Genomic DNA, 22,345 nt, shown 5'->3' on the forward strand with positions numbered 1-22,345 from the left:
TTCAATTAACACCAAAATTCCGTGCAACATTCTCAATTTTTATAATCGTTTTAGTCGAGAGTTGATTAACCGCCACGTCATCGAAATAAATTAATAATAAAGATAAAAATATAATTTCTAACAATTTTTTTTTATCAAAATAATAATTTATGTGGGGATTTTTACATCGACTTATTTTCTACTTTTCAATCATTTTTAAGTGGATAATTGAATAAATAAATTTTTGTTTTAAAACACCATGTATAATATGTTAAATATTAATTAAATAACTTAAGTTTTTTGATAATGGGTGATTCAAAATAATATAATAGTAGATATCATTGAGTTAGAACGCCAACGCTATAATTTATTTCAACGCTATAATTTATTTCAGTGTTGAATTTTATTTATATATTTTCTAATCAAATGAAAAAAAAAAAATATATATATATATATATATATATGGGAAGATCTTTTCCACTTTTGATCCGGAATGAATGTGAGTCCCCACGCTTAAGAATTTGGATTGAACTTCTAATCCACCAAGACTTGGAGATTTGTTTTCCTTGCTTTATGGATATTAAGGGAGCAACATATCTTGCTGTTGAATTCAGAAATTAGTTGGTTTGTGGATATTATGCCCAACAAAGGCAAAGAACTCTGAGCAAACAAACATAAGGGGTACTGCAATACCAACAGAAAATGGAAAAAACATGATGCTTATATTTTCAATCATAACTACAACTAAGTATTATTAGATCAAAAAACAATAGCCAAAATCCGGTGAGGAGAAATGGCAACAGAGATTAACAATTTCTGGGAACAAAGATAAAGAAAGATGAAGGAGTTCTGGCATGCTACAAATTGACACCATATTTATATAGAATATATATATAAATGCCCCTTTAGTCTTCATTGTATCCCTTTGAGTTCTTTTTTTTTTTTTTTTTTCTTTTTTTTTCCAATCTCCGAATCGGCTACAACAAATCTCCTGAGATTGTTATTCCAGCAATTCTACCTCCTGTAATATAGAAGAAAAGAAGAAAAGAAAAAAAGAAGAAAGAAAGAAGATAACAAATAGCTTCTTTTGACCTTCGGCCTCCATCTTTCTTATTAGGCTACATACACTTGCTTAACAAAAAACAAAAAACAAAAAAAGGAAAAAAAAAAAAATCAGCTTTGTTCCTTCTTTCACGTTGTGTTTTAAACTGTGTAGTGCTGTTGGATGGTTTCAATGTCCAGGCCCTTCAGCTTCACCACCGATTCAACATGCCCCTTGAGAGTGTGCAGCTCCCTGAGCCTGCAAATGAAGAAAAGCTTATGCTTATGGCTTCTAGTAAAATTTGATAACAAAGTTTTTTAGCTAGTCCAATTTAAGGTACATGCACATTCTTAATAAAATAAACCGGAATATTAATTAAATGATTAAATCAACTATTTTTTTTTATTAGTTTAAACTTTTGGAACAAGTAGTCATTTAACATGATATTAGAACAAAGATTCTGAATTCTAACATAATTTACCTGGCAACTTCAGCACGCCTCTTGGCCTGCTCAGCAATCTCGGACAGCTCCCGGTAGTTGCTTTTGTCATTAAACAGAGTTTCTGGTGGCTGGAGACCATGTATTGTACGTTGAGCCATGGCCCATTGCGCCTCCCTCTCACCCTTTCCATAATCCTTCTTTGTTGTGAAAGCAGTCTGCATTAGGTACATACACAAAGAAAATGAAGTGATTTAGAACAAAAAAAAGAAAAAAAAGAAAAGAGAAATAAATTGAATGACATTAATTGATAGAGCATACAAAATTCATGGTGTTACGAACCTTGTTTTGGAGCAGGGTGTTCCAGGCCTTGCCTGTTAATGCATAGCGAATGGCGAACTTGATGACATCAAGAGGAATGTAGGTAATGATGCTGTAGAGCCAGATCACTCCTGCCCATCCCCACCCAATGCCATGGATTCTGGCAAAGCCCCAGTTTGCATACACAGCAATGATGGTGGCCACCTGTTTTTTGTAGGTGCCAAAGTTAGGACAAGGTATGAGAATCGTGCAATGCACAAGAAAGTGGTAAGAATTAGGGCTAGTAATTTTTTACACGACTTACGAACCCGATGTTAACTCAACATGAAATTAGCGGGTTAAGGTTGAAGGTCTGCTCTGTTTAATTAAATGGGTCGGATTAGCGTTGACCTATAGATTATATAATTTTATATCCATGCATTGATACGACCTGAACTTGATGCACAAACACGAATTGCCACCTTACTATGAATTGGTTCAAAGTAAAAAATAAAAATACTAACCAATTGTGCTGCAATGAAGGCAGCAAGAAGCAGGAGACCAGGGCGTTCAACGTAGGACCAGCTCCTTGACCTGGTAACGAAGATGAGTGCTTGACTAATAATGCTCACTTGAAGGTAGAGAGCTGAGTTAAGCTCTTCCGGGTTTTTACCGATATGCCTGACACCAAAATTTTTCTGCAAGCAACTATTCTTAGTATCCATCATGTATATGCAGGCATTGATATAATCATATAGTGTTAGTGTAATTCACTTACTGAGAAGAAGTCAGTGTCAAAAGCAAGATAGAAGAACACCACAGTCATGATGGCCATGTAGGTGCCGAGGACAACCCCAGTGGCAAAGATTTCCTTGAGCTTCCATGAGTCAGGCACAGGAGATGGCTTCACTCTGTCCTTAGAGATGGTCATGATCGTTCCGTCATTCAAAATGGCAATGATGAGGACCATGAAAGGTGAGAAGTCAAACTTCCAGATGAGAGCAACAAGCATGAATCCCAACACAATACGGATTGTGATGGAAACAGCATAGATTGTGTAGTTCTTCATCCTCTGGAAGATGGCCCTGCTTGTCAACACGGCACTTATAATCACACTCAAACCTGGCTCTGTCAAGACAATGTCTGATGCACCCCTGGCTGCGTCAGTAGCATCAGCCACTGCAATACCAATGTCTGCCTTCTTGAGTGCTGGTGCATCATTGACACCATCTCCAGTCATTCCACAGATGTGTTTCTTTTCCTGCAGCCTCTTAACAATCTCATACTTGTGCTCTGCATGCCCCAAAATTGAATTGTTAACACTACTATGCAATGCTATATCTATATTATCCTCTGTAGAGGCTAGATGATAGTTTTATTACCCGGGAAGACACCGGCAAATCCATCAGCCTTTTCAATGAGCTCATCAATAGGAATGGAAGAGATGGACTCATCCTTGCTCTGGCCAAGGAGGGAGGAAGAGGGATACATGTTGGTGCCCATGCCAAGCCTGCGACCAGTCTCTTTTCCAATGGCAAGCTGATCACCAGTGATCATCTTAACATTGACGCCAAGGTCAAGGGCACGGCGGATGGTCTCTGCACTATCATGCCTTGGAGGGTCAAAGAGGGGCAAGAGACCCAGGAATTCCCAAGGCTCTCCAGCGCTCTCCTTGGTCTTCTCTGAAACAGTCTGAAATGGAGAAGGCATAACCCATTTCAATTCAGTAACCTATTTTACTCCTGGATGACAAAAATCGTGAAGTTATATGCTGTTAACTAATCTACCTGTCGAGCAACTCCCAAGGAACGAAGACCACGGTTAGCATAGTTGTCGATAACCTCATGTGCTCTCTTCTTCACATCCCCCTTTACGTCACAAAGCTCAAGAATCTGGTACACAAGTAAAATAGTTAGAAATCATATGTGAAAGGAAATAAACGTTACTGAAAGTGTGTTTTACTGGATATCTGAATTCAAATGCTATAATTGTTCAAGAAGGAGGGATTCTCTAATTACTTGCTCAGGAGCACCCTTGCTGCTTCGGTGCCAGTTGTCATTATTGTCAATATAGGTGATTGCAGTGCGCTTACCCACAGGATTGAAGGGCAAGAAATGCACCTCAGTGATCCCTGCTCTTGCCTGCAAAGCCCACAGTTACTACATTAAAATGAATAGGAAGTAATTAACTTGGATAAAATGCATCCACCAAAAAGAGGAACGGAATTTCATACCTCCTTGGGGTCACCCAACATCCCAACAATGGAAGCATCAATGGCATCCTGGTTTTCAACCCTGGAAGCCCTAGCAGCCATCAAGATTACATTGTCCTTATCGAGGTCCTTTACAAACACCTACAGTTAAAAAGTACACCCAGGATAAGCACTGGTCTAAAAAATGGTCACCGATTATTATCCTCTAGAAAATTATATACGATTTAGTTTTTAAGTCACCAACCTCAATCAGGTTCTTGTCAACACTAAGCTTGTTGAGAGTGAGAGTCCCAGTCTTGTCACTGCAGAGCACATCCATCCCTGCCATCTCCTCAATGGCTGTCATCCTCTTGGTGATGGCACCTTGTTGTGCCAGGCGGTGAGACCCAATAGCCATAGTCACGGACAAGACCGTTGGCATGGCAATTGGAATACCTCCAATGAGAAGTACCAACAGGTTGTCAATACCCTCTCTGTATGGCCTGCGTTGGATGGGGTACATCACCACAATCTCAATCGCCATGCCCACCGCAATAGAGCAGATACAGAAGTTACCAATGGCTGTCAACACCTGATCAAATCATCAACAACCACCAAAAATTACTCCACAAAAAAAAAAAAAAAAAAAAAGTCCTGAAGGACTTCAAATGAATCATCTAATATAGTATGCTATAAATTGGGCTGTACATAAGTACTAGCCAGTATACCTTTTGAAAGTGACCAACTTGGTTGGTGCTATCTACAAGGTGAGCAGCCTTGCCAAAGAATGTGTGGACGCCGGTGGCGATAACAACAGCCTCAATCTCACCTTGTTTGCAGGTGGAACCAGAGAAGACCTCGTCACCAGGGTTCTTGGAGACCGGCAGGGATTCACCAGTGAGAGCAGACTGGTCGATTTTGAGAGGATCACCCTCCAGGAGACGGGCATCAGCAGGGACAATATCTCCCAACTTGATGCTGATCAAATCTCCTGGTACCAGCATTGCTGCATCTTGCTCACTCCACTTTCCACTCCTCAACACCTGCAAATCGTTAGAATATTAATTAAATGATTAAAATTACTATTTTTTTTCGGCTTAAACTTTTAGAAGTTTAAACTTTGTTTCCGTTATTCACCTCTTATTTTAATTAAATACCTCAAGTGTTTGGCCTCCATTTACTGTTTTCTATTAACTTAACCTTTTATACTAAGAGATAAGTACTAATTTAACACAAACTTAGTTTTACATATTACATTTAACATCAAAGGAAGCAGCAAGTGTAAGTTGTGGGAATGTAAATGAATGAACATATGTACCTTGGTTTTGGGCGCAAGGCCTGCCATCAGAGCAGCCGCAGCATTGCCTGCATTATTTTCTTCAATGAAGCTGATCGTTGAATTGATGACAAGCAACACAACAATACCAAGGAAGTCTTGCCAGTCCGGTGGCTTGCCCTGAATTGTTCAGAGGATTGTTAATAATTGAGAGGGATAGAAAGGGAGAGGGAGAGAAAATTGTGAGTGTTACCCCTCCATTGGCCAGAGCAATGGCCATGATAGCAGCACACTCCATGACCCATGATAGGGGATTCCACATAAAGCCCAAGAACTTGAGGAGTTTACTCTCCTTTTTCTCCTCAAGCTTGTTCGGGCCAAAGATTTGTAGCCTCTTCTGGCCTTCCTCCTCTGTCAAACCCTCTCTTGTACATTTCAGCTGCTCAAAAACTTCCTCAATCGGAATTCGTTCCTACACACCCAATTCATCAAATTAACAACTCATTATTACCATTAGCACCAAAAACATTAAAATTAAGTCAAATGTTATGAAAAAAATTCTCTGATCAAATAGGATCGTGCAATTTGAAGAGGCTATTTTCAAAAAAAAATTAAACATTCTGTTAAAATTTTAATTTGAACTTTAAAATCGGAGTTTAACCTTTAGAATTAGAGTTTAACCTTTAAAATCGTGAATTTTAAAAAATGCACCACTTTCTTACTATTTAAAAATAAAATTTTTTATAATGATACATATTTTTCTGTAATTTGGTTTAAAATTACATTTTTAATACGCAAGATTAAAGTACCAAACGCAATCTAAATTCCAAGTTCACGTTGTCCCAAATCTTTTGAGGAAAAAATAAAGAACAAAAAAAAGAGAAAATCCAACCAATATATGAATAAAACTAGCGGGAAGCAAGAACTGCTCGATGAAACTTTTCACGATTGAAATGTATGAGAACTGTTTGGTGGCGGAGAAAACATACAAAATAAAGACTACCCATTTGGCTTATTTGAGTCATATTGAGTTTTTCATCATTCATGAAAACAAAATCCAACTCAAAAAAAGAAAAAGAAAAGAAAAGATACATATCCAAATGAAAGGAAAGTAATAATGGGAAAAGAAAGTATGCCATTTGCTTACAAGATCAACAGTCTCGTTCCTGACATCTTCCAAGGAGAGCTCTTCGGCCACCATGATGAAAGATGAAAACCAAAAAGAACAAGTGGTTGTTCAAGGAAGATGGTGACGTCTCTCTTCTGGGTTTTCTTTGTTTTCTCTCTCTATCTCTCTCTCTCTATATATATATATATATATATGTATAATGTATATATAAGGAAAGCTCCCCTTTCTTTCTTCTTTCTGTGAGAGAGACCTGTATTGATCTAGGCCTCCTCGTCCTCCATCCAAAGACACAGGAGAAAAGAGAAAGAAAGAGAGCTAAAAGGAATGAGATTCGTTGCCCCCAAGATGACAGCAATAACCTGAGTATCAAATGCGCGGCTGTTGCTTTATAATGAACGTTGGAGAGGGAAGCGAGGGAAGCTACGAAAGGGTTAATGGCAACTCATGATTACCCGTTTATTGCTACTGCAGTTGACCGGTTACGTGCCGGTTCGGGTTCCTCGGAAGGGTTTGTGGGTGTCTTCTTCTTATGTGGCTCACCAAAGTCTACGGCCATTTTTGGTTAAAAGTTAATTATGGAGGCTGATTTGTATGCTTCCACTTTGCTATCTTGTACGGTCATCTGAGAACGAGGATGAAAAACAGATCAAGACCAACTATTTACTTGGTGTTTTTTATTTTTTAATAACTATTTATTTGGTTATTAAAATATCGTATGGTTTGAGAAATTTTTTAGGGTTAAATATGTTTTTTATTACTTGTTTTTTAGTTTTGTTTTGCCTTGTTAATTATCAAATAACCACATTAGTTTGCAAAATTGTCGCAAGTGGTATTTGTGGACATCTATAAATGCACTTGATATCCACCCACGTGGTCAGATGCCACCCCATTAGTGAGTGGTGAAGTGGATTCGACCCCATGGTGGCTCGTAAGAGAGATGTCATAAAACAACTTGAGACAGCTTAACCCATTAACAATATCAGTGATTGTGACATCTTTTGCAATCGCAATCTTATAGCGTTTTTCTAAGCAATATGGTTTGAGAAATTTTTTAGGGTTAAATATGTTTTTTATTACTTGTTTTTTTGTTTTGTTTTGCCTCGTTAATTATCAAATAACCATGTTAGTTTGCAAATTTGTTGCAAGTGGTATTTGTGGACATCTTATAAATGCACTTGATATCCACCCACGTGGTCAGATGCCACCCTATCAGTGGGTGGTGAAGTGGATTCGACCCCATGGTGGCTCGTAGGAGAGATGTCATAAAACAACTTGAGACAGCTTAACCCGTTAACAATACCAGTGATTGTGACATCTTTTGCAATTGCAATCTCATTGCGTTTTTCTAAGCAGTATGGTTTGAGAAATTTTTTAGGGTTAAATATGTTTTTTATTAGTTGTTTTTTTGTTTTGTTTTGCCTTTTTAATTATCAAATAACCCTATTAGTTTGCGAAATTGTCGCAATTGGTATTTGTGGACATCTTATAAATGCACTTGATATCCACCCACGTGGTAAGATGCCACCCCATCAGTGGGTGGTAAAGTGGATTCGAACCCATGGTGGCTCGTAAGAGAGATGTCATAAAACAACTTGAGACAACTTAACCCGTTAATGATACCAGTGATTGTGACATCTTTTGCAATCGCAATCTCATAGCATTTTTCTAAGCAGGCCATTCACTAGTCAGTCTAAAAAATCATCATTTTTTTCAACTTTTTTCTATGGCCGTGTGCCAAAAAATATTCAAGCGAGTTATTTATTAGGCACATTTTTGGATGGTGTTAGATTTTATGTTACATTTGTAATGTTTGTATTGAAGTCTTGTTAGAGGTGCCTCACCAAATAATATTTCATTTGCACTAAAAAAAAAAAAAAAAAAAAAAGGAAATCAACGGCCATGTTGTTTAGAGTTGATTTCATATTTTTTTTCCTCTCCGTTAAAAAGGATAAAAATAAAAACACTTTTAAACAGCAATCATTAGGATAGTTTTCTTAATTCTTGTGCTAAAAATAATAGAAGGATAACTTTTAGAATAAAACACTAATCAAAACACTTGCCTTTTCTCCAAGTTGTCTGAGAAAAGCAAAGATTGTGTCATGTGTCCGGTATGCACATGACACAAGCTAGAAGTGGAAAGATACTTAAGAGTCATTTTAGAGATATTTAAGAGATTGTTTAAAGTTGCGTTATGTATGGTAAAAAATATTTTTAATACATAAAAAGTTGTATTAAACCAAAAGCTGGCTTGTTTGGTAAAAATTTTTTAAAGTACTTTGACTTTTTTACTTTAAAATTTGCCAAAACATGCTTTTGAAAAAAACTTAAAAATAAAATTTTTGTCAAAAAAACGCTTCTTGACTTAAAAACTCTATTTATCGAATATAATTTCAAACATGCTTTAATACTCTCATATTGGAAGACGTGATGTCTCCAAGTTGTCCAAGAAGAGCAAGGCTTAAGTCATGTATCCAATGTACATAAAACACAAGCAAGGAACCCAAATCAACTTGTCTCCTGTAATTGGAAATGCTTAACACTCAACTTGTCTCCTGTGTGCTCAAGCAAGGAACCTGAATCAAAGCCGTACGAGTAGTAGAATCATGGCTTTTAGTTTCTCAATCCTTTCACTAAGAATTAGCAAATATGTTTTAATCAATGTTTTTTATTTTATTTATTTTATTTTATTGCCATTATAGAAACAAGGTTTTAGTGTTTTATTCTTTGAAAATAGTTTTCTGGTTGTCTTTCCAAACAGCTGAAATGTGACCTTAAGCATTTGGTGAGCTATAGGTCCCATTCCTCAGATATGGTTTTGAAGGAAAAAGATTGGGTGCAATTAGTTATTGGACAAAGTTTTCCTCCAAACTAGGTTGAAAAAAATTTCCTTCAACCTAGTCTATAAAAATAACATGTAACCATTTTTTTAATAACACGTGACATGAGTTTTTAATAAAATTTATTCTAATTTTGTCACTGTTACTAAAAAAACATGTACATCTCACATGTTTATTGACACATGTCAAACCCAAATATATAGCCAACACCAATGCTATTTCTTGTCCTAACCAAAACTATCTCAAACACCCAATAATGCCTGCATTAACAATTACACAAGTTCCACATCCTTTGAAAAAGCTTTGATATTACAGTCTACCTGAAGAAATAGCAAGAGAGACCAATCCATATTTTTCAACACCAAATAAAGCTTAGCTGAAAAATCACCTGCATGTATTGACAAAGCTTCTAAGAAACATAAAATAGCATAATTCATACAAAATAACCAGGGTAAGCTGATGAAATAGTAGGAACCAACTGATCCATTAGCGTAAAGAAGATGATCTTTTTTTTGATAAGAAGATGATCTTCTAACCATACAATTGCAAATCATGCTACTCCTAAACTCTCTCGGATTGTATTGTTTTGACTCATACAATCAAAACTTTTAGGCAGTGTAAGCTATGGATAAGGCTCACCTTAGACATCAATGCCCTAATAGCTTCTTTGAAAGACTTTGCCCGCAATTCCCAAAAAGCCTCTTTTCTCACATATTAGCATTCTCAGTAGCTTCCTCGTCATTTTTCCTACATTTAAGGATTCAAACTACTTTATTCTTTCCTATGTCAAAATACACCCCAATAGCTTCCCTTAATCATTTCTTATATTATTAAAATATTTGTTTTTTTTGAATTATATTATATATTATATATATGAGAGGAGAGAGAATTGTAAGAGGAGAGAAGAGAGAGGAGAGAGAAACATTTTTTTATTTTAATAATCATGAGGATTGCAATAGTTAAACCCTATACTTTGGATTCCACTGTAATAATCCTCATGGTTGAGGCTCATTTAGGGAGGAGTAATGCTAGGTACCATCTTTTTATCCTCCTAAAGTTGATGTAACTTTTAAAATCACCATTAAATTTTAGATAAATCACACTCGAATTTTAATCCAATTGTGATTTTAAAAGCCACATTAGCTTTAAGAGGATTTTAGGAGAATAAAAAGATGGAAACTACCATTACTCTTTAGGGAGTCTGCTGTGGGGAGTCTGGGAATGCTCTAAAATGCCCTAAATTACAATGCATCCTTCCATCCTCTACTTGCCACAAAACACTAGTATTAGCTTGCCTACAAACATTCCACTTCCGTCCATTAAGGGACCACCAACAAGAATCATCCATTTTATGGTGATAACAAAGACCTACCCCCTTGTTCTGTAAATGCACTATGCCAATCACAAAGACCTACCCCTTTCCTCCCTCTCCAACCCATAATTGTTTACTATAAACAAGCATTTAGGACCTGCCAACATCTTCTGAATATCTGCTAAGCAATTGGGAGAGAACGAGGGAAAGAATAACAGGCAAAAGCCAAAGTATATCTCGTCCATCATATAGAGTTCGGAGAAATTGCTGAACAAGCTCCTGCCCTTCTATGAAACTTTACAACACTAGAGAACCAGACAGAAGTCCATCTAAACTATGATCAAACGCCAAACTAACGAAACCATTTTTTCTTCAGAGTTAAAATCTATCCAGACTGTAAGTTCTCTGAATAGGCAGCATATATAATAAGTAAGTCATTTGGGCTCAGAGCAACTGGAACAGCTCTAGCGCCGAAAAACAAGGCACAACACACAAAACGCACCCACCAGCATAATCAAATCACCCAATTGAAACTAGATAGCAGAAACCCAATGAAAAAATTGGGGGTAAAAACAAAGAGCCGTAACAAAAATATCGGATTGAACCAAAAATAAGTCTAACCCATTACTTGAGATACCAAATAAACTTCAAAATTTCCTCAGGAGTTCACAACTGATAAATCCAAATCTTTCAGTCTCACAAAAATAAACTAAAGTGCTTAAAACAAAATGCAATAAAGGCAGGCTCATCCACCTTAGAACCCGAGCTTGGTGCGGCGCCAATGCCTGCGCTTAGCGTTGTACCTGAACAGAACACAAAAAAAAGATACCGTATCAGGCAAAAACTGGTGTTTCAATAAATCTCTAATAAAAACAAAGTACTGAAATTGTGAAAAAATAAAATGGTGAGGCTTTTGGTACCTGATGGTGTTATCCGTCCTCATCCGGATCCAGTGAGGAATGGGTCGGTTCTGCCTCATCTTCTTGGCCAGCTTCTTCTTGATCATGAAGGTCTTGTGCGACGGCTACGCAAACCACAGCTCATATCAAGCTCAAGTCGAATAAGGTACAGATCCAACACAAATCACACACATACAGAGAGACAGATGATTTACCATTTTCGCTGTGCGAGGTCGGGGCCGAGAGGGACGAGCTGAAGAAGGAAAACCTATCGATTGCAGGAAACCCTAATTCGTGAAATCTCGCACTTTATAGTAGCGAGCTTTCTTCTTCTCTTTTCTTTTTGGGTTGGAAGAGTTGGGCCTGTTCCGGGTATTAAAGAGGCTAATAGTACAAGAAGTACTGGGCCTGCATACCAAAGGCCCATAAAAAATTTCTAAGAACGTTTATGCGGACCGGGGTCTCCTTTAATCATGACTTTTTATGAATTTGGATTAAATGATGATTTTTTAAAATTATCTTATTTTTTGAATGACATAAAAAAAATTTCTAGAATTACTTATTACTTTAACTTAAGGCTTACTTGTTGTCACGACTTATAATTCTGAAATGAAATTAGCGGGTTAGAGTCGAGATGTTCGACCTATTTAATTAAATTGATGGGTTTATAGTTGATCTATATAGTTTTATATTCATACTTCAACATGGCTCAAACCTGATATGAACCCAACACAAATTAACGAGTTATCGTTAAAAAGTTTAACCTATATAATTTTATATTCATACATTAATACGACTCTAATCACATACAGAGACAAATTATCATCCCTTACCCTACCCCTCTTTAAAAAAAGGCAATGACAGAGAGATCCAAATCATACTCCTTAAACGGAGCAGGCCAGGCCAGGCCCAGGCGCAGACCCAAGGACCGGGAATCCCAGTCCTCACGGCTCACAGCTCTACAGACTACAGTATTATAGGTTTCACGTGCCAGAGCGCGCGTGTCGCTTTCGAAAAAAGTACCTCACCGACGTTCTCTTTCTCCTTCTCATCTGTACTTGAAATCCGCACACTATAAATTCCCCCCCAAACCTCTCACTCATGCTCTCACTCGCACACTCAGTCACTCTCCCTCTCTCTCTCTATATCTGTCTCTTCCGATTAGGGTTCTTGACTACTGTGGTGTCAGATTCGGTCATCTGATCAAACGGTTGCGATCTATCCACGGAGATGCCTCGCAAATCGAAAAGAAAAGCGTCCGCACCAGCCGTCAAATCGTCTGACGTCGACCCAGCTCCTCCCGGTACTCCAATCCTCCGAAATTCTCTGCACTTTCTGATTGGTTCCCGAGGAGGAAAAGAAAAGAAAGGAATTAAAATTTGAAGCTTTAAAACTTATAATTTGGGTAAAAATCGAGTAATTTGGATGCCGGAGAATTCCTTGGCTGAGCTAACCTTACCAAGAAAGGGATAGAATTTGAAAAAAGGAGAAGGATTTAAAACTTGATCTTTGCCTTCTGTATTCTTTTGTTTTCTTGGAGACCAAACAGGGAATTGCTTTTCTTTTCTTTTCTGTTTTTAAATGTTTGCTCGCTATTTTTACCGTCCCTTTCTGTGAATCTGATTAATATTTACTTTTTCTGGGTGTGGGCTGGCTTTGATTGCTTTTTTATTTAATTAATTAAAACAATTTGTTGTCAATTGTAGAGGTCAATGGCTTTTTGCGGTGTGCTGTAATAATGATCAGCCTCTGTTGTTGTTGTTGTTGCGCGTTTTTTTTTTCCAAATAATTTTCCTCAAGAATGCATTATGTGTCCCCTATTGTTCTTGTTGTATTTGTTGTGTATGTATATGGATGTGATAGAAAGGCGTGGCCTTGTTGATCTGTACCTTTAAATTTCTAGTTGCTGTTGATACTTCTGCGTTTTGTGGCAATGCATGCAGGGGCTTAGCTAACTTCATGTTAAGCATAGACTAAAAAGAATTTTTTTTTTTAAAAAAAAAATTGAATTTTTGCAAAATAGAGGCTGAATTGGTCAAAAGGTGATCAAATACTCCCGGATCGGATCCGCTTGCATGCTAGAATTGCTGCAATTTGTGCACGGGTCAACCTGTCCAACCAAGTAGTTCTGCACTTTGCTAATTCCAATCCAATGCTCCGATTGCATGACCCTTCTACACAGTCGTTGCTTTAGGCCAATCAAAACGGGCCACATGTGCTTGTGGGTCCTACTTGTTTTCCACACATTCATGGGAAAATCCTCACATGTCATGCATGCCATATATTGGCATTAGGCGCAACTTCCTTGTATGATATTATTGTTGATTTTTCTTTTAAATGGGTGGACTGGAATTACTATCTTGCCCTTCATATGTATGAATAAGACAGACTGCTTTGCCAAAAAGTGTTCTGGAACATGTCATGTTTTGTTGATATTGTAGGGCAGAATGGGGCCACATTTACGTAAATATTTGAATTGATGATCTATGGTTTTTCACCTCACATGGTTTCTGTAAATGATAATAATACCCCTAAATTTGTGTCTGTAGCATCTTATTGCCAAATTGCACATTGGATTGCACATTGGTAAACTATGGTTAAATATAAGAGAAATGCTACACACTCCAACTCTGATACATCTAAGTGCACACTATCTAATGTGGTAGTGAAAATCACTATTGGATCAAAAATTCAATAGTGATAATTTCAAAATTTAATAGTGATTTTCATTTCTATGTGAGGGAGTGTGTACTTGGAAGTGTGGGAGTGAGAATAACATTTATCTTAAATATAATTTTGGGTTGAGTGTGCTCACCTTTTTGGCCATATAAAGCCAACTGGTTAATAAGAATATGCACATTGATGTCATTATCTAATATGGTGGTGCCCAAAGAACTATATGACATGACATCCGGATGATCGGGATAGAGTTGTTTGAAATGGCAATAAGGCAGGAAAAGTCGTATAAGATGTGATGCAGATTGCATAGCTGTTAGTTTGTTTTATTTTCTAAACTGACTTTATGTTGTTATTTTATTAGGGTTAGGGTTTTGCGAGTCTTTGTGTCGTTATTTTATTAGGTTTAGGGTTTTGAGGGTATTTATGTCATATTTTATTAGGTTTTGGGTTTTGGGCTATAAATATATGCTTATAGCCTCTAGATAAGAGGAGTTTAGGTTGTTTATTGAATTTTGTTGAATAAGAATTACTCATAGGTGAGTTTTCTTCATATTTTTCCTTAAAATCATAGATAGACTCTATATTTTGAGAAGAATTCTCAGATCATTGATAGACTCAAGATCTAGAATTATTTATCCGCTGTTTATTATTTTCGCTACAGCCCACCAAGTCACGCTGCATCAAGATGTCAATAGGCAAGCATTATCTGTTAGATTGAAATGTTGTGAATGATAAGAAGTTATTCACATGTGTGCTTATTATTGAGCATCTTTTAGCTAGTAAGTGCTTCCACTGAAGTACTTTCTGGAAGCTTTTACAGATTAGCAACATGATCATGTTTGAGAATTTCTGCAAAATATGTCCTTATCTCTAGTATTTGAAGTCACAATTCAGAGTGTGAAGCCTTTCCTCAATATTACATGTTTCAGCATTTATTGGCGTAAGCCTTGACTATTGGAACCTTCCTATATCAAGCAAGTCTGTATATCAGTAAGGAAAATAAAATGAATAATTTTGTACAGTTTTTTGTTTTGGTTATTTGATATATATTAGTCTGCAAAGTGTATGGTTTTGCCATCATTTGATTGAGGTTTCCTTGTTTTTTCTACATTATTAAGTGTTCTTACTATTCTATTTCATGTATTAATCCTCAGGTAAAGCTTTACTCAGAAAGATGGGACGAATAGATTGCCTATATGATTTATATGCCAATCAATCTATAGGCCTGATTGAGTAAGTGATTTACAGTTCATCTGTGTTTGTTGTCAGGTTGCTGTTATCTTCCCAACTACTCATCTAAATGTAGTAATTTTGTTGTTTGTTTTATGATTTATAGTTTACCATCTCTTACCCTGGAACTTTTTCTAATGTTTAATATTTGAGTTGGTTACTCATCAGGAACGTTCTTTTATTTTATCATTTGCATTGTCTCATTGTGTGATTGCTCTAAGAATTTCTTTTGGGTACCTGGTAGTTCTTTTTCACTACTTGTGCATCGACCAACATAGATCTCCAGTTTCTTGCAAATAGCATGCATGTTCGGACCTTTAATGTGATTTTCTTGTTGCTTGTCAGTTCTTGGGCTTGTAGCTTGAACTATATCCTGTTAGCATTGCTGATCATGGTTTAATCTTGACTTTCATTATGGGATCATGTCATCTGACCTCTGGAGATGCATATTAGCCTCAAAAAGGGTTTTACTATCTAAATACTTGTAGGCCATATGATAATGATCCTTGGTCTTGTTATGAATTTTAATTGCATACTTTAGCTACTACATGGTTAGACTGGTAATTAGCTCCAATCCCATGAGTGGAGTGATCAATCGCGAACATGGAACCAACTCATCGATTAAGAGTTTCCTAACATTATCGGAAGGAGTTCCTTGACATTCTTAATGCAACTTTCTGTTTCATCAAAAAAATTTCCGTTATCTGGATTGTCAGTTTTTAACCTCTAGGGTAGGGATGCTTGACTTGTTTCTAATTCTAAAGTTCAAATGTCAAAAATGTAGTGTTTATGCTCTATATAATGTGACCTATTTTTAAGATGACCTACAATTAAATGTGGGGTTACTATATATAACACGAAATAGTAGATGGTTTGTATTACACATAAATTATACATTTCCATTGATAATTTGGATGTGCTCCATTTGTGGATATCTTTGAAACCGGTGTGCTCCAGTCCATCAGGTTTGCCAATCCAGGTTAGTGTTTACACTAATGGAAATTTGAGTAAATTAACCTTAGAATCATATGGCCCATTCTTTTGGGGGTGGTGTATTTCTAAATAATTGAACTATTAGTCTTTTTGATAGAATTGACATTCCAGTCTTTTCCGTCCTTGTTCATCAATATGTGGTTTCAAGCCCATCTGCAACTTGTATCATTTTTTATTATTCCTTCTCAGAAGTCAAGTTTGCTTTATTAATTTTTAATTTTTATTTATTTCTTATTATGGGTAATTTCGTTGCATTTGGTAATAAATGTTAAAAAAAAATGTGCCAGTATGCGTTGTCATTTTCTTTCTTCGATGAAAATTCAGTCAATTTGGTTATGATGATACATAGAAAGAATACACATCTCTATCAATTCCTTGATTTGCTGGATGCCATGAATTGAAGAAGTTGATGTAACTCTAGTTGGTCAGATATGCATCCTTACATGGTTATTGATTTTCTCATTCACTTATATTTGCTTGAACAGTCCGGAAGGAATTGAAGCACTTTGTTCTGATGTGGGAGTGGGCCATACTGATGTTAGGATCTTGATGCTTGCTTGGTATGTTGTTTTTTGTGGACATTTTACTGGGCCCATTATTCATTCTGATTTATATCCTAATGTTTATTATAAATGCGCTTGTCTACATTACAGGAAGATGAAAGCTGAAAGGCAGGGTTATTTTTCTAAGGTAAGCCTGAGAGTTGCTTCTCCTGTTGATATTATAACATGTATTCTTATTTCCTGGTTGTCAACCGTATGACATGCTCTGATCCAATGAATGTGTAACTTATTTGATGGCTGACAAATCCACACAAAACACATACTTGTTCAAATATATGCACCCCGAGAATCACTAGTGATGTAGACTACAACGCCTGGGAGTATATGAGGAAGACCCGAATGGATAAGTGTGTGAAGACGCCCCAAAAGATGGTGACACGATCCCAGACTCGCGCAGCAAAAGAAGTGGCCCCTGGAACTGCGATCGATCGCACCTTGATTGCAATTGAGCGCAATTCCCCTGTTTTGGAGGATGAAGTCCTTGGAACTGCGACCGATGGCCCCTGTTTCGGCGATCGAGCGCATGATTGAGCGCAGGAGTCCCTGGAACTGCGACCGCACTTGCGATCAACTAGTAAAGGGAGATACCCAAAGAAAATCTGCCACCTAAGTGAAGAAAAAGAACCTTTAACTGAAAAGGACACCCTCCCACTCTTTATACTTCACTCTTCCACAAACATCTTCTCCCTATGAAAAAGTAAAGTTTCATAGATGAGATCTCAAAATCAAGTATATGCTTATATCTTCTCCTTGTAAATTCTGAAGTTTTCTTTTAAGTTTTGAGATACCTCAAGTGAAAGCCAAGTGGAGGCAAATATTCAAAACTTCTATATCTCTGTGGCAAAAATTTATATGCTGACTTTGAGATAATCAGTCAGTGACATGGGAATCACCCACGACAACCCAGTCTGAGGACCAAGACAGAATAGAAGCTGCAACCTGGAAACGAACTGAGAGGATAATAAGTAACTCTTTTTGTGTAGAGACACATCGTTCCATGGTGGGAGGAAGAATATAGGGATTCATCCGATTTACTGTGAGTATTCAGTTCTGCATGGCTGTCAGTGAAAATGGAAATTTTAGACTGCTCATGAGGGACAAAAGAAGAGCTTTTAGCTGGATAATAAATTATTATTTTGGACAATCAAGGGTTATAATTAAAGGACCTAATTTAGAACCACCTATTAGGGCCTAGGAACAGTCAAAATTATCTTCCTCTGCCACAATAAGAGACCAGTAAGCAACTCCAAGAGATCTAGGATTAGCGAAAAAGATTTTAAGAGCTGCAAGGTATTTCCTATGTTAATCTAAATATGGGGCTTATTAAGAATTGTAACATACTTCTTCTTCAGGCTTATGGTGAGTGTTAGAACATCCTGCAATGGCTAATGTGGATGACATTCTATCCTTGACATGGCTCTCATTGCACTATCATAGTACTGTTAGTTATATTAGCTATCCAAAAGTGGTTTATACACTACTTTCTTGATTTATTTGAAAATGCCAAAAATTTGCTGTATCTGTATTCTTGTAAACGAAGATTACTCTAGGAGCTCTCAATGTTTCCGTATTTTCAAAATTAACTTTTGGGATGTCTAGGTGGTCCACAGACTTGCCATAATATGTATTGCCTATGCCATTCGTTGATCAAAAGTTACAGTAACTTGAAGTTGTTTTTGTCTCATCTTTTGATGTTTATCAAAATGCTATGATCACACTATTAGGATGAGTGGCGAACTGGCCTGACAGCTCTAAATGTCAACAGTCTGGACAAATTAAAGAAAGCATTTCCAGCACTTGAGAAAGAGGTACGTTTATTCTCTGGGAGTCACCTGGAATAGTTATTTTCAGACATGGCACTGACTGCTTCTGGAAAGGCAGAAAATGGATGATGGTAATGATCTTGATTTTTTGTGTTGAATAGGTGATGAAGCCATCAAACTTCGTGGATTTCTATGCTTATGCGTTTCAATACTGCCTAACAGGTGAGCTTGATGTTGACTGGCATCCAACTTTCAATTAAATGGAAATGACATTTTTTTTTTCTTGATAATGTTCTGTTATCTTCTTGCTCCCTCTCTCCCCCCACTTACGTGTGCGCACTCACACAAATACACACATTGTTTAGCCGGTCTGATGTTGATGATATTTTCAGAAGAGAAGCAAAGGTTTGTAGACGTTGAGACCTTTTGTCAATTGCTGAATCTTGTTCTGGGTTCCAAATTTCCTGCTCAGGTTGATTCAATAACTGAATATCTAAAGGTGGGTTTCTATTATTCTTGGATGTAATCCCAAGTACTTTTTGTTGGTCTAACATTTGTTTCATGATAAGTTTTATGATATGCATGGACTTGAATTTTCTGGCAGCTCCAGAGTGATTATCAGATGCTAAGCATGGACCAATGGATGAACTTCTATCGTTTTTGCTGTGACGTAAGCAATTTTTTTGACATAATTTTCTTCATTATTTTTTCTTACATTGATCTCTGGTGTAGTTGAAACCATGAAAAAAGGGAAAAATAAAAACTCCATTGGATAGGTTATATTATTAATCATGCCTACCCCAATAAAACTTCAGTATCCTGATGTCCTTTAATATCATGTCCGATACTGCTCAAGAATGGGAAAGTTGTTCTATACTGGGAAATGTCTTGTGTTTGGATGGTTATACTGTCAATCTGTCATGTTACTTTTGCCTTTCTAATGTTTTTTTTTTTAAAAAAAAAAAATTTATGTATACTATTCCTGGGATCCATTTATGAGTCTTCTGTGGCTGTAGAGAACTAATTAATCCTGGATATATGCTTCATTCATACAGTGTGGGGAAATGCATGCTATAATTCTGTAATATGTTGCAGTTAATTGATGATAGGTATAATCAACCCCTTTTGCACTGGTGCTTTTAGATACTATTCAAATCATTTGTGTTTCTTCTTTGGCAGATAAGTTTTCCAGACCTTCAACAATATGACCCCCTTGAATCTTGGGCCGTGATTGTTGATAATTTTGTTGAATGGTTGAGAAAAAAGCAAAGCTAATTTCAGTACCTTTGGCCATAGAGGCTAATGCCGATAATAATGGTAATCATTTTAATCTTTTCTTTTCCTTTTCAAGATCCGTTGTCTTGATATTTCAGCTATTGGCCTTCAAAGTGAAGAGAATTTGAATAAGGATGTGTGGTATTATATGCAATCTGCAGGACTTTACAAAAATTGAAGTAGGAAATGTATCTAACAATCAATTGATGCTGACAACATTACTGAAGTCATTTCTCATGTCAAAAAGCCTCACTGTTGGTGGTCCGGACTCTGGAGATGCTTCAGGCATTCTTATTATATTGCTCAAGTTTTGCGGTTTTGTTTTTGTAAACCCTAATATTTTACCACTATAGCTAGGGTTTTCCCCTTGACCCTGTTGACTGGTCAATGATTTTTTTGAGTTAGAAATGAGTTTATACGCAAATTCAGACGAGTATTTTCTATCTTTTGATTTCATTTATGTGATAAATCAGCATGATTTTTTTTTTTTTTTATTCTGTTTTGGGATGAAGAAGTCATTCCATTAAAGCATTGAAGTTCAAAACACAGCATTACAGCAACATAGACTCAAGCAACCTAATCAGAGGATACAGCAGACAACATCGAAATGAATCAGCAAATGACTCATTTGCAAAGACTCATTTACTAAGAACATTAAGGGGAATTCCCCATAGGAAACACACAGAAGCCTATTCAATACTACTCTTGGCAGGCATACGAGACTTGCCTTCTAAAAATTCTGCAGTTCCTTTGTAATCAAATATGGTACACTAAGGAATCTATCGAGAGCTAATAGCTGGGTAAAACAGGGTAAATAATGAAAGCTCCAATCTCATTTATCAACTATCCATGCCCTTGATGCTGCATATCAACAAATTCAACAAATTGTTAATAACATGCAAAATCTGCGGAGCCAAATGAACTCTAAATAAACAAGAGAAAGATTTGTGGAATTTTTTTGTTTTTTACTTTGAGAAAGGAGAATACCTTGTGTCGTAATTTTCCATTCGTTGTCATAACTGATGGCCCAAAAGAAATACCCACGAAGCCCAAGGGCCTGAGCAAACCCAATCTTCATTGTTATCGACAGAGCATCATCGTATCCAACCCACGTTGTCCCGGTAAAAGAATAGACTGATGCAGTGTCCACATCATATGCAATGGTAGCCTTGGTCCTCTTATTGAATGCTTCCACCTCTGAGAAAAGTAGCACACCTTCATTTCCCGGACCAACACCAATTGCGGGTGCTCCAACCCCATGAAGATTTGGGTCTTTGAGCTTCCATGTTTTCCCATAGAGCGGCAAGCCCATCACCACCTTTCTTCCAGGCACTCCAGCCTTGATCCACGACTTAAGCCCATAGATCGAGCTCAGATTAGTTTTCGGATCAAACAATGCTGCATGGGCCCCCGTCACCGACGTATCCCACGATCCATGATAATCGTAGCACATCACATTGATCCAATCCAAGTTCTCCTTGATTGAAACCGCCGGGTACGAGCGGCGGCTGCCGTGGGTTAAGAAGTCTGCCGAGTAGTACACGGCGGCGGTGAGCAATAGGGGAGGCCTATTTGTGCTCCTAGCCTCCCTTTGGACTGCTTGCCTCCATTCTTTCAGTAAGTGGGCAAAATCATCCATTTCTTTTGGGCTTTCAGGGAACTCCCAATCAAGGTCAATCCCATCGAACCCGTATTTACGCGCAACCTCTATTGTTGAATGTATGAAAGTTTGACGAGAGGAGGCAGCAGAGGCCATGGCAGCAAAAGGGTTGGGCTCAATACCACCGCCACCTATGGAGTAGAGAGTCTTCACTTGGGGGTTCTTGTGATGAAGTGTGGCGGTGAAGTTTGAGAGGATTGCAGCCTCTGAATTTGAAATGTTAAACTCAAAGGTAACATTGTTGGGCACAAGAAAAGCATACAAGACGTGGGTGAGAAATGATGTGTTTATGGCTGAAGGTGGGAGATTATCTAAAGCCCACGACGGATAATAACCCGCTTTGATGACCGGAGACGCCGCCATGACGCCGCCAGTTCTGGTGGTGATGATGAACAAGGAGTATACAATAGAGAGAAAGTGCACAAATCTGAGGATTAATGCCATGTTAATGTTCGAAGGCTCCCTCCGGTGGAGGAGGATAATAAATATATAAAGAATGACAAGTTGCGATCAATATAAGAAGGGAAATTAATAAAGGCTGATATTTCTTTGTAGATGGTTGGAATTTTGGATGGTTATGGTCATTTATGGGCCTACCAATGAAAGAATAGTATTTATGGTACGACAGCTAGGGTATGGTTTCTAGTAGCAAAGAACAGGAAGAGATAATGTAAGTTGAATAAGAATACCTTAAATTTTGTTAGGTAAAAGCTGTGGGCCGGCTTTGTTGAAGTTTTCATATCTAGAATGAGTTTACAAATCTTAAAAGATTTTCATA

At 37.3% G+C, this 22,345-nt stretch overlaps 4 protein-coding genes across 6 annotated transcripts; 1 reads left to right on the forward strand and 3 right to left on the reverse strand.

Moving 5' to 3' along the window:
- Nucleotides 1-834: 834 nt before the first annotated feature.
- LOC132184372 (ATPase 8, plasma membrane-type) lies at nucleotides 835-6,685 on the reverse strand. The gene is made up of 14 exons (XM_059597986.2): nucleotides 6,375-6,685; nucleotides 5,481-5,699; nucleotides 5,270-5,407; nucleotides 4,680-4,994; nucleotides 4,217-4,543; nucleotides 3,994-4,113; nucleotides 3,779-3,901; nucleotides 3,548-3,652; nucleotides 3,143-3,452; nucleotides 2,539-3,053; nucleotides 2,285-2,458; nucleotides 1,803-1,985; nucleotides 1,503-1,678; nucleotides 835-1,279 (listed from the first exon to the last, which is right to left on the reverse strand). The coding sequence occupies exons 1-14, from the start codon at nucleotides 6,426-6,428 to the stop codon at nucleotides 1,183-1,185; spliced, it is 2,856 nt and encodes a 951-aa protein (XP_059453969.1). The 5' UTR covers nucleotides 6,429-6,685; the 3' UTR covers nucleotides 835-1,182.
- A 4,403-nt stretch (nucleotides 6,686-11,088) lies between these two features.
- LOC148584307 (large ribosomal subunit protein eL39x) lies at nucleotides 11,089-11,729 on the reverse strand. Its single transcript, XM_088518382.1, has 3 exons — nucleotides 11,620-11,729; nucleotides 11,426-11,529; nucleotides 11,089-11,308 (listed from the first exon to the last, which is right to left on the reverse strand). The coding sequence occupies exons 1-3, from the start codon at nucleotides 11,620-11,622 to the stop codon at nucleotides 11,260-11,262; spliced, it is 156 nt and encodes a 51-aa protein (XP_088374508.1). The 5' UTR covers nucleotides 11,623-11,729; the 3' UTR covers nucleotides 11,089-11,259.
- A 681-nt stretch (nucleotides 11,730-12,410) lies between these two features.
- LOC132184088 (uncharacterized) lies at nucleotides 12,411-20,393 on the forward strand. 3 transcript variants are annotated; one of them, XM_059597575.2, is made up of 10 exons: nucleotides 12,416-12,707; nucleotides 15,238-15,316; nucleotides 16,792-16,866; nucleotides 16,960-16,996; nucleotides 18,594-18,677; nucleotides 18,794-18,854; nucleotides 19,025-19,131; nucleotides 19,237-19,302; nucleotides 19,812-19,949; nucleotides 20,069-20,393. In XM_059597575.2, exons 1-9 carry the CDS (start codon nucleotides 12,635-12,637, stop codon nucleotides 19,905-19,907), a joined length of 678 nt encoding a protein of 225 aa, XP_059453558.2. In that variant the 5' UTR covers nucleotides 12,416-12,634; the 3' UTR covers nucleotides 19,908-19,949; nucleotides 20,069-20,393. The 3 variants fall into 3 exon arrangements, with proteins under 3 accessions (XP_059453560.2, XP_059453558.2, XP_059453561.2); XM_059597578.2 differs by lacking the exon at nucleotides 12,416-12,707 and adding an exon at nucleotides 14,268-15,073; XM_059597577.2 differs by lacking the exon at nucleotides 20,069-20,393 and having other exon boundaries at nucleotides 12,411-12,707; nucleotides 19,817-19,938.
- A 122-nt stretch (nucleotides 20,394-20,515) lies between these two features.
- LOC132184087 (class V chitinase CHIT5b) lies at nucleotides 20,516-22,051 on the reverse strand. The gene is made up of 2 exons (XM_059597574.2): nucleotides 20,895-22,051; nucleotides 20,516-20,768 (listed from the first exon to the last, which is right to left on the reverse strand). Exons 1-2 carry the CDS (start codon nucleotides 22,009-22,011, stop codon nucleotides 20,740-20,742), a joined length of 1,146 nt encoding a protein of 381 aa, XP_059453557.2. The 5' UTR covers nucleotides 22,012-22,051; the 3' UTR covers nucleotides 20,516-20,739.
- Between the last annotated feature and the right edge of the window lie 294 nt (nucleotides 22,052-22,345).

This window comes from Corylus avellana, chromosome 7, assembly GCF_965113065.1.
Source record: "Corylus avellana chromosome 7, dhCorAvel1.hap1.2, whole genome shotgun sequence".
Taxonomy (NCBI): Eukaryota; Viridiplantae; Streptophyta; class Magnoliopsida; order Fagales; family Betulaceae; genus Corylus; species Corylus avellana.

Excerpts from the sequence above, each read along its gene's own strand:
- LOC148584307 (XM_088518382.1), bottom strand. Across the intron at positions 11,309-11,425 it reads AGGACGGATAACACCATCAG|GTACAACGCTAAGCGCAGGC; the intron begins GTACCAAAAGCC and ends TGTTCTGTTCAG.
- LOC132184087 (XM_059597574.2), bottom strand. The coding sequence starts at position 22,011 with ATGGCATTAATCCTCAGATTTGTGCACTTTCTCTCTATTGTATACTCC. Across the intron at positions 20,769-20,894 it reads ATGGAAAATTACGACACAAG|CATCAAGGGCATGGATAGTT; the intron begins GTATTCTCCTTT and ends GTTGATATGCAG.
- LOC132184372 (XM_059597986.2), bottom strand. The coding sequence starts at position 6,428 with ATGGTGGCCGAAGAGCTCTCCTTGGAAGATGTCAGGAACGAGACTGTT. Across the intron at positions 3,902-3,993 it reads TGTTGGGTGACCCCAAGGAG|GCAAGAGCAGGGATCACTGA; the intron begins GTATGAAATTCC and ends TGGGCTTTGCAG. Across the intron at positions 3,653-3,778 it reads GCAAGGGTGCTCCTGAGCAA|ATTCTTGAGCTTTGTGACGT; the intron begins GTAATTAGAGAA and ends CTTGTGTACCAG.
- LOC132184088 (XM_059597575.2), top strand. The coding sequence starts at position 12,635 with ATGCCTCGCAAATCGAAAAGAAAAGCGTCCGCACCAGCCGTCAAATCG. Across the intron at positions 12,708-15,237 it reads CGTCGACCCAGCTCCTCCCG|GTAAAGCTTTACTCAGAAAG; the intron begins GTACTCCAATCC and ends ATTAATCCTCAG. Across the intron at positions 18,855-19,024 it reads GTTTCAATACTGCCTAACAG|AAGAGAAGCAAAGGTTTGTA; the intron begins GTGAGCTTGATG and ends TGATATTTTCAG.